Source organism: Gavialis gangeticus, unplaced genomic scaffold (genome assembly GCF_001723915.1).
Source record: "Gavialis gangeticus isolate Ggan-Ray unplaced genomic scaffold, GavGan_comp1, whole genome shotgun sequence".
NCBI lineage: Eukaryota > Metazoa > Chordata > Crocodylia > Gavialidae > Gavialis > Gavialis gangeticus.
In genome coordinates this window covers 21,000,635-21,011,320 of record NW_017729031.1, presented here as the reverse complement: position 1 = coordinate 21,011,320, position 10,686 = coordinate 21,000,635, and the positions used below count along the sequence as shown (strand labels likewise).

The 10,686-nt window shown below is 42.1% G+C and overlaps 1 protein-coding gene across 1 annotated transcript in view; it reads left to right on the top strand.

Annotated features, from left to right (window-relative positions):
- UBXN4 (UBX domain protein 4) overlaps positions 1-10,482 on the top strand; it is a gene marked incomplete at its 5' end in the record, with an annotated part of 14,440 nt that extends 3,958 nt beyond the window's left edge. Inside the window, 9 exons of the mRNA XM_019522480.1 lie at positions 425-575; positions 1,017-1,125; positions 2,979-3,033; positions 3,244-3,408; positions 4,696-4,823; positions 6,233-6,335; positions 7,128-7,259; positions 8,882-9,090; positions 10,179-10,482. Of these exons, the coding sequence (XP_019378025.1) occupies positions 425-575; positions 1,017-1,125; positions 2,979-3,033; positions 3,244-3,408; positions 4,696-4,823; positions 6,233-6,335; positions 7,128-7,259; positions 8,882-9,090; positions 10,179-10,317 (1,191 nt within the window). The remainder of the gene's footprint in view (positions 1-424; positions 576-1,016; positions 1,126-2,978; positions 3,034-3,243; positions 3,409-4,695; positions 4,824-6,232; positions 6,336-7,127; positions 7,260-8,881; positions 9,091-10,178) is intronic.
- Positions 10,483-10,686: the final 204 nt, after the last annotated feature.

The window sequence follows — 10,686 nt, the reverse complement described above, 5'->3', positions numbered from 1 at the left end:
AATATTTTCTTCCTGCACCCCAATGGATCGTCTTGCGCACACCCCACTTTGGAGACCACTGTCCTAAGCTACTCTGCTAGCAGGGGTCAGAAAACAAAATGGCTTCCAGTATTTGTATCACATTAAGCTTTTAAAAGCGATGCAAGTGCTTACTATTAAACTATGTTATGACAATGGGCATATCCCACCCATGCCTGTATCTTTGTGCCAGTCAGGATAAAAATAATGTGAAGGAGTTGATGTAAACATAATATCAGCACTTATTTTTGTATTCCGGTGTTCATGAGTTGCTGTACTTGAGGTGTACAAGACTTGTCTGCCCTCCAGAGAGAAGAAGGGTTGGTGAGGTTTGAGTTTTAAGCCTAAGAACATAACCAGAATTTTGTTACCCTTTTATTACTGCAGTTGTTTTCTTCTTTCGTAGATGCACACAGTAAAAAATCAAGCGCTGGAAAACGAGAGTCAGTTGTCTGCTCCATGTCCTTCTTTTCAGTCTAATAGCCCTTCAGAAAATGTTTGTTCCAGAGCAGATGAGCTTTGTACAATGCAACCTGAGACTGTAAGCTCTTCTGCAGGTAATTTTAATAAGCAGGTTTATGAGCGCTACCTAATATACTTTTAAAATATTAATGCTCTGATTTGTTATTTCTTAAAATTAATATAAATGGTGGTAAGACATTGTGGCCTTTGGCTATCATAATGCCCTCAGAGTGCATCTTGCAGAGAGTGCACTGAGCCAAATACCTACTCTGTAATAAGTAAAATATGATGTTTGTAAGGTAACAGTTAAAAATGATGCAAGTATCATATTCATAAAACTTAGGACCAATTTTGAGGGTCACCGACCTTTCTAGTAATGTATTTTCTTTATATGCTTGGTAAACGATAGTTTGCAACAAAAGATGGCAGAAGCTGGCCAGGATATTAACTAATGTGACAACGGGGTTTTGTTATAGCTTTTGTGCGATCATAAATTTGACTCCTATTTTTCCCCTTCTGTGCCTTAAAACTTGAAGATAAAGCATGTGCAGATCAGGCAAGTCAGCCTCAAGACACAAGTAGTTCTTCAGATGAGAGAGTGACTGATATTCAGCCTGTGAATGACCTTGCAGTCAAAGTGGAAAGGTTTGTACTTCTTTGGACTTTCCATCTGAATTAATGTGCTTAATACATTTCTTGAATACTAAATAAAGTGGAAGAATCAGTTCCCTTGACTTGCAAATGACACTCCTGTTTCTGCAAGGACGTACTGTTGGCTCATATTCATCTCATGGTCTAATGTAACCCCCAGGGCTGAGTACAGACAGTCAGAAAGCCTGAGGCTGAATCGATTCAGTCTTTGCAGGTTAGTCTAAGCCAGGGGTTTTCAACCTTTTTTGAGCAGTGGTTGAGGAGCTGGGGAGGGGAGGGTGGCAGCGGTCTCACACGGAGTGGCAGTGTGGGGTGATGGCTGCTGCATTCAAGCTTCTCCCCCTGCATCCAGCCAGCTGGGCGGTGCCTGTTAGGCCTGCAGTGGCATGCCACTGCCCTCACCCCACCCCAGCCCTGCTTGTTGAGGCAGCAGTGTGGGGTGGTGGCACTCCATCCCCACTCGCCCTCACTTACCCCTGAGACCTTTCAAAGTACTCACGAGGGTACACGTACCCCTGGCTGACAACACCTGGTCTAAACTGCACAGATTAAATTGAAACAGAAGTGAATAGACACCTACCTTTGACTCAGGAAATGCAGCCGCGCTCTGGCTGTGTGTTCACTTCCTTTTCCTGCTGCCCCCGAGGTCTCTGGGATTTGCAATCCAGAGTTACAGCAGCAGGACTCTGCAGGGTTGCTCATCACTTCCCTTTCCCACTTCCAGGTGCCTCTGGGATTTGTAGTCCACAGTCTCAGCCAGCAGTAAGTTTGAGCAAGGGAATGGGCATTTAACCCCCACTTCCTGGCCCCAGACCCCAGCTGGGACTTGGCGGGGGGGGTGCAGTTTGCGCCCCCCTCCCCCCCCCGACCTCTTGCTAGCCAGTCCTCACTGCTCCAGCTAGGGAGCAGAGAGGCAGGGCCAGCCCTGCTCTCTGGAGCAGACAGCACAGCTCAGCCCAGGGCTGCAAAATGCTGGGATGCTGGGGGACTCTGATTTAACTTAAACCAGGAAGGGGTCTGGGACAGAAGTTCCATAAAGCAGTTCGACCCAAATCAGTTAAATCTGGTACCACATTCAACCAGGTTTATCTTAAATCAGTTTCAGCCATTTTGGAACTGGTTTATGTGCACTGAGTTTCTGTTCTGTTGCAGGTTTAAACCAGTTTCTGATCGCTTAAACCGGTTTATTTGTAACTTTTGTCCCTAGCCCAGGTCTTTCTCTGCAGTACTGCAGCCCCGCTATTCGTTCCCCAGACTTGGTGTCATCTGCAAATTTGCTAAGTGTGTACTCAGCCCCAATCTGCAAATCCATTAGTAAAGATATTAAAAAATGCTGGACCCAGGACCGACCCCTGGGGAGCCCCAATTGATACCTCTTCCTAAATAGACATTGTGCGATTGATGACTAATTGTTGGACATGATGATTTGGCCAATTTTGCATCCACCTTAGATTGGATTCAGAACGCCTTATTACGTCTCACTGCGTCAAAATGGAAATACTTTTGGAGTGGGTGGGACAAGATTGCAAAGCTATTCAGTCACCTAATGGGGAATAATAGAAGGAATAATAAAACTGATAACCTTAAAAATATTGGAGATTGGAACTTAATTGGCAAGTTGCCATGTAAGGCAAAATGTATTTTTAAATTCAGTCTGTTGCTACTATGGCCCCACTTTAATACAATTCATAGTTATTCTCACTTTCCCTCCTTGTAAAATTTTAGATGGTATTTTATTATCACATCCTTTTAAATGCTAATTCCATAAAAGCGAAAAATTAAATAAAATGTAAATACTTCAAGCTGTAATTGTAAGTGTATTTGTCTTTTGTTATTTTTTTATGCAGGCTAACAAAAAAGCTTGAAGAAAGACGAGAGGAGAAAAAGAAAGAGGAAGAACACGTAAAATATAACTAGATTTATCACTTAGCTATTCTTTTCTTTTTTATTTTGGTTGTGCTTTCATTATCTAACACTTTAAAAAATAATATTCATAATTATATAGAAATCCCACTGTCTTCAAGTGGCGCATCTAACATTATTAAGTCAAGTTTCATTCCAGTCTGTAGAAATATTTTGGTGTTCCATTAATGCAAGTTATGTTCCCTTCAGAAAGAACTTAAAAAGGAAATTGAACGAAGAAAAACTGGGAAAGAGATGCTGGAGTACAAGAGACGACAAGAAGAAGAATTGACAAAACGAATGTTAGAGGAAAGGAACAGAGAGAAGGCAGAAGAAAAAGCAGCAAGAGAGCGTATAAGACAGCAGATTGCAATGGTAGAGTTTTTTTGTCTTATAAACATGGATCAAGTAATCTCATGATTTGGGTTTATTAAATCTCTGCAAGGACCCTAAGTATCCTGGAAACTTAAGATAGCTGATTCTAGTGCATCTGACCTTATTTTGCTTTTCTGAGCTGGCTTTCAGGTAATAGGGACTATTATTCTTAGGATGTACATTGTAGAAGGATCCAGTGTTTTGATTTGACACAGAATGTTTTTCTTTTTTTTTTAAATTACAAAATAAACTACTGTGTGTGCATATGCACTGAACACAGTAAACTATATAAGCTCCTTTTCCTGAAATACCAGGTAGAAATGGTGTTGGCACATGACATGGGCCAGAACAAGTTTTTTGGAGTATAAAAATGGGATTGAGCAGCACTAACGTAGTAGATTTTGAATTGATGCTAGTAAAGTTAGAGATATGGTAAATTAAAAGTATTTTGGAGGGGATTTTGTTGAGAGGGGGAACTGGCTAGTTCGCACTTCTTGCACTTGACCATAGGCTCATCAACTAGCCTTTTTATCATTACAAATACATAGATCTACAACCCCGTAATTGTATCTCCTTAAAATTTTAAAAAGTAAAATAATGGAAGGTTTTCCCTAAAACTTACCAGAGGTAAAGCTGCTAGAACTATTGCCCATCAGTACATGATCATATTGTACCTTTGTTTCAAATCCATGATTCTTAAATCCCCAGACTTAAAATTAGCTTTGTGTAGGTGGATCCTGCACTGCCTTACTCCTTTAAAACTTCTGTGTTGGCAAAAAAATACTTAAGCTCTTCAGAAAAAAACATTTTCTTTTACAGTGCAATATTCAAGACTCTTCTGTTATTTCCCTTTGAAGTCTCTAAAGGCTTGTATTATAACTACTTTGCACATTTGGTTTCTTTAATAACAATAATTTACTATATTGAAAATGCCCTTTCAATTATACCTCTCAATATATTTGTGATCTGCACTCTTACACGTGTGTTTGCTTTTTCACACTGAAATTAGGTATACAAAATTGCTGGTAAATCTTGTGATTGACTTAGTTCTACCAAAATTTGTCTTTTACACGCAGAAATTGAATTTAGATTCTGGTATTCAGCAGAAGGTAAATAGCTTTTCAAATAGCAATAAGACACAGAAAAACTTGGCTGTCAGCTTGTTTTTTCTTCTTTATGATCTATTCAAGCCAAATGCATTTAAGTGTTAATTGCAGGTTGTAGTAGTTATTTTTTCTTAACACCGATTATGGTAGAAATTCAGTTTTCTGTTTGGTCCTTTTAAAGGATCGTGCTGAAAGAGCAGCTCGCTTTGCAAAAAATAAAGAAGAAGCAGAAGCTGCCAAGGCTGCAGCTCTCCAAGCTAAGCAGGCTGAAATAGAAGCAAGGAAAGAAGCGTCTCAAAAGGAAAGGAGGTGAGTGCCATGTTTTTGGGGACAGAAGAGGAAACTGTATCAGCTGCAGCTTGATAGTAGCTTATTGTCACACTGGTCCTGTATCTTTCCTGGCTGTCCTTATTGGCCTGCTGTCCTTACTCATCAGTAGGTAAAATGATAGCAGACTTGCCAAACTTTCTTCAAATTCTAGGATCTTTTTCCCTTTCTTGAATTTGCAGCCTAGCAATCCCGTTTGCTGTCTACATCAGTATGTTTCAGGATATTTCCCACATTTGGAGTACTGCTAGTGCACCTTTCATTATTATTGCTGGGTTGTTTAGCTTACTGTGAGCAGATCTAGATAATACTGTTAAGAAGACAATAGCTTTTTCTCTCTCTACTGGTGCTTGCAACTGCAGTAAGCTTCCTGAAAATGCTTGTGTAAGCATCTTGTCTGGATCCCCAGTTGTGGTAAAGCATGTGTTCTCAGAATTGAATCTAAGAAGAGGAGTAGCGAAAGTCGCATTTTCCTGTCTCCTAAAGCCATGCATAAAGGAGGAAAGGAGGTTCCTTTTACCAGGTGTAATTTAAAGAATATCTTCATGGATTCCACTCTAGCTACTTGTGTCCCACAGACAAAAACTGAACATGGCTGGTCAAAATAATTCACTGGGCCAGGGTCCAGGGCTGTGTTCAGGATGTCGTTGCTTTTCCCCAACCTAGAGTGTGAAGGTTAGGGCAGGCCTAGTTGTCTCTCTGTTCCTTTATACCTTCAAAGGCAATTTGCATTCTTTGGCCACTGGCACAGGTTTATGTAATGGCACAATGGGACAATCACACTTCTTGCCGTGCCACACGTGCGTGGAAGGACGCATGATTTTCAGAACAGGGATCAGATCCTGATGGCACCATTGCTACGTGCCTGTGCAGGGGGAGCCTAAGATCCCAGGCTCCTCCTACACCAGCAAATTGAAATCTGGGTACCCGCAGCCTGACTGAACCAGAGTGGTCTTGGGACCAAGACCATCCATCAGCTGATTTCAGTTCCAGCCCCAGGACTGCACTCGGGCTGGATCAAGACTGGTACAGTCGCAGGGCCAGGATTGCGCCAGTCTTGACTCAGCTTTGATAACCCTGCCACACTTTCAGTCTGAGGCATGATGGAAACCGGCAACAAAAATGCTACATGTTTTATGGATATTTTTGTGGCTGGCTTATCATTTTGTTGCAGCATTAATTCCTTGAATTACTATTTGTGGTGCGATTTAACAGTCTTAGTTATAATGTGTGCCCAGGGGTCTTTGCTACATGCCTCTCTCACGGCTGTGGATCTCTCCTGAACAGTTACCTGAATTGAAGTAACTCTTTTACGTATTTGAATTCTACCATGCTGAAATCCTCAAAACACTTGCCAGATGCACTGACTAAATGTGAACTGTCTCCCACAGTGCTATAGCAAGGATTCAGTTCCGTCTCCCAGATGGATCTTCCTTTACTAATCAGTTTCCTTCAGAAGCACACTTGGAAGAAGCTAGGCAATTTGCTGCACAGGTAAAGAGATGTCTTTTTATTTTCAAATTTTCCAAGGAAGCAATCCCAGAACATTTATAATTGTCTGCTGTTGCAGACATCTATCACTCGTAACAAATTGATTTCTTCAGTGCTGGATTCTCTCTTGGGCAGTTCACTCCCTCTCATTGTTCAGATGATGGGCTCTTTAGGCTGACTGATATTGAGGATTGCTTGTACGTTTACATGTGCCATTTTGAACACTAACCCTTCTCGACTTTATTAGTAACCTTTCCTGCACCATCTACTATCTGCTTAGTAGGTTGGCATTAACTTTTCCTTAAGAGAATACTTATTGCATAAAATGAATAGTTTAGTTAGCAGGAAAATCATAACCTGCCTCTTTGCAGGCAGGGACTGGAATAAATGCCCTTTGAAGCCCTCTCCACCATATGAATGATGCACTTCTGTATTGAGCTTACTGGGTGCTTATAGGAAAGCAAATGAAGAGACAAATCTTCTGTTTCCTTTTCTGAAAATAAGTTATTACCAATGTAAATATGTTGGGAGATGCAAAGAGGTTTCTTGTATCTGAATGCAGGTGGCAGTTGGGACATGTGATTGGGATCAGCAGGAGGGTTTACTTGTGAGGTCTGAGCAGGGAGGCATTTGCTGTGGGGAGGAAGAGCTGGAGCCCTCAGGCTTTGGGGTACTATGTGGGGAAGCCTCTCTGGGTGGGCTGGCTGTTGTAAACTGCTCTGAGCTCTTTTGGATAGGTTTATATTTATTTTTAGATTTATGTCCCACCCTAACTGAATTGTTCCATTCTCACAGACAGTTGGCAACACTTATGGCAACTTTTCCTTGGCCACAATGTTTCCCAGAAGGGAGTTTACCAAAGAAGATTATGGAAAGAAATTATCAGAGCTAGAGCTTGCACCAAGTGCTTCAGTAGTATTGTTGCCGGCAAGTATTTATATTTTTCAGTTCACACAGCATAGGTATTTAATCGTGTGTCTTTCATTATAAGTAGTAGACAAGGTAATTTTACGTAGCGTAATTCTGTAGTTATTGGAGTATTTCTGCCAGTAATTCTTTAAAACTCTTCTTGTTAAGGTTTTAGTCTAATAAAGAAGGATTTTGCAATTTTATTGCTAAGTACAGATGCATTTAAATACCAGAGATAAAGTTGTATAGATACTTGCACTTTTTTTAGGCATGTGTGCCCTTTTGTTTGGGGAGAGACTGAATTTTTACCGAACTGAAGAATATGTTTGGGAGTTCAGGAGTCAAAGTGCTATGAACTTGTGCAGAATTTAGACTTGTGCCCTCAACTTTTTCATGTCAGAAATGACAATTTGTTTGAAAAAGGGAAATGCTAAATGTTCCTGAAGCTCTTGCTTTAAATCTCAGATAGACTCGCTCTTAGATACTGGCAGAATTACTTACCATTTTGATCTGTACTAAAGGAAAGGAATTAAAAACCTACCACTTCCCAGCATTGGCAATGACACAAGGAAAAGTGTGAGCTCTTTACTGCCTCTTTTGGCTCATGAGCCCCAAAGAGCTGCCTGCTTTTTTGCTGTGCCCCATAAGCTGTTTTTGGACAGTCTTATCCTTAAGCTGGCTTCAGTCCTCAGTAGATCTGGTAGGGCTCACCCAGAGGAATGGGTCTGGGAGCAGAAAGGGTTGAATTACAGTTTGGGACAACTAATCAGAAGTGAGTTGCAAAATTGCAAAATAAGGTGTTTGGCTCAAAGTGAGCCTGCTTGTAAAGTCAGCACCCAGAATTCACATCTAGTACCTATTTCATAACGGTGGGATTGGCTATTTGGGTGTTTGCACATAGGTACTGAACAATAGGGCTGTGCGAAGCTTTGGTCCCTGATTCAGTTCGGTGGAGATATGGCCCAATTCGGTGGACCAATCAAATCGGAGGACCCTTTAATCTGCCTAAATCATATCGGAACCCTCCGAATCAATTCGGAAAGATTTGGAGATTTGGACATAGACACAGCTTTAAATGTTTTTTCTACATACCTCTAGGTAGCAGGGGCTCGTGAACACTGTGATGCTGGGGCGCATGGAGTGTCCCACAGAAGCACAGGGACACTGCGCTTGGGGGACCCCGGTGCGCTTGGCAGCAGACCTGGAAGTGGACCAGAAGCACTTCCGGGTCCCCTCCGTGGCCCCCCGGCTTGGTGACTGGTGCCTCCTGGGTCTGGGGCGGCACCTGGAGTGGCCCTGCAGCCGATCACCGAGTTGGGCGGGTGCGGGGGGCCCCTAGCGCATTCCCTGGCAGACCCAAAAGCAGTCCCCCTGCACTCCTGTGGGACTCCATGCGCCCCAGCATCACAGCGATCATGAGCTGTGCCTGCTATCTCAAGGTAGTAGATTAAACTTTTAAAACTGCATCTGTGAACTGCTGGTTCTCCCAGTCAGCGCCGAATCTTCAGATTCAGACTCGGCCGAATTGAATCAAGGACAGTGATGTGAATCAATGAATCTAACCTGGCAGTTCATAAAATACCCTTTGCAAACCTGCAGCTCTGCACAGTCTTAATTTTCTGTTCTTTGTTCATGAATAGGCTGGAAGACCAGCAACATCAGTGGTACAGGCCTCAGGTGGAGACTTTTGGAAATTCCTGGGCACAATACTTTATCCACTCATTGCTGTCTGGAGGCTTATTAGCAACTTCATATTCACCAGTCCTCCCCCCTCACAATCTACAGTGAGAACAGCACATCAGCAAGAACATTCAAATCCTTCAGCATCCAGCAGTATGGAGCCAAGCAGGTAACTGCACCTGACTAGGTTGTTCTGTTGCTAATGGCACCAGCTAAAATTGCTTTTAAAAGTGCCCTCGTCTGGTTCAGTGAACTGTTGGCCCACAGTCTTTCTATATCACAGGGATGGTGTCAGGGATAGGGCAGTGGACTAGAACTCGGAGATTTTTGTTTGGTTTTTGGCTCAGTCAGTGCTGTCCTGCTGTTGGGCAAGTCTGGTGCACCATTGTGCTTCTGGGCCCCTGCTGTAAAAGGGGAATAGTACTGCGCTGTTCATGATTGAGCCACTCATCAGTATGCATGGATGAGTTTGATTTGATCCACTACTTTGGAGGTCAACATGCTTTTCAAGAAGAAATGAACTATGTGAAACAGTAAGGTGTCTGCTGGGAGATAACACAGTTGTCAGACTGGCAGGGGATTTCATTACTGTAGCCCAGCCATCAGACAAGTTCTTGATGCCTTGAGCTTTGGTGCTGTGCTGTGATTATTCTTGCATTAGTAGCTAAGAACTGTTATGTTTGTTTCTTAGTCAGCTCTGGGGAAACGCATCTTCTCTGAGTGGTGTGTAAAGAATAAAAGATCTGGAAGGATTAGCAGTAGGACCCCCACAACCTTTCTCAGAGTAACCAGTTGCTGATAAAAGCATGCTCTTGTTCTCTCTTTTTCCAGTCATCTTGTCAAATCTTCTCAAGCTGTGATTTCTACAGGAATGTTACATGTACCATACAATTGAATTCTAGTTTGTTCTGGAGCTCCAAGAAGTAGAGAGCAGGCGGTCTTGAGTATCTAGACAGAGTCAGGGAGAACTCCACATCAGATTTGCTGCTTACGGCTGGGTGGTGGTTTTGCTTCTATGGAAGCCCTCACTTCCACCTGTTACAGATGTAGGATCTGTGTGACTCCTTAAATCGTGATTTTTTTTTATTCATTTATTTATTTTCTAGCACGGTTGAGCCATTTTCTGTAGGAAAGCACTAGGTGCTCTGATTGGGACAAAATGATGCAAACCATTTTTGGTGGGAGACATGTTTGACAGAGTAAATGCAGTTACTGCTAAGGAAATTGTTCATAACTTGTATTTCCTTTTCTCTCTAGGCAAGCAGTTAGGAAACGACTGCTGGAAAAGCGTGGGGAGGACTTTAAAAAAGAAGGCAAAATATATAGATTGAGGACTCAAGATGATGGAGAAGATGAAAATAATACTTGGAATGGAAATTCAACCCAGCAAATGTAGTTTTGAGTAATGGTGCAATAATCATTGGGTTTGTGTTGTTTTGTTTTTTCCTTATTTGATTTAAGCAAACTAAAATTTCTGCTGGAGACATAAGGCTTGTATCTTAAACTGACTCAGCCACACTACTTCTATTCCTGCCATGGGGTATGAAGTTGCCTAAATCAAGAGGTGTAGCTGTCTGCTACAGTATTGCATATGGTAGCAGTTGCTACAGGCTCAGAGGATTGAGAATTTCCATCAGCTTTCAGTATTCCATGATTATTAGCCCTACAGTCATCTGAAGGCACTTTTATCTATGAATATTCTGCTATATAAATCTAAAGCCCAGACATTAATATAAAGTTCTTGGTAGGTCAATGAATGAGTGAG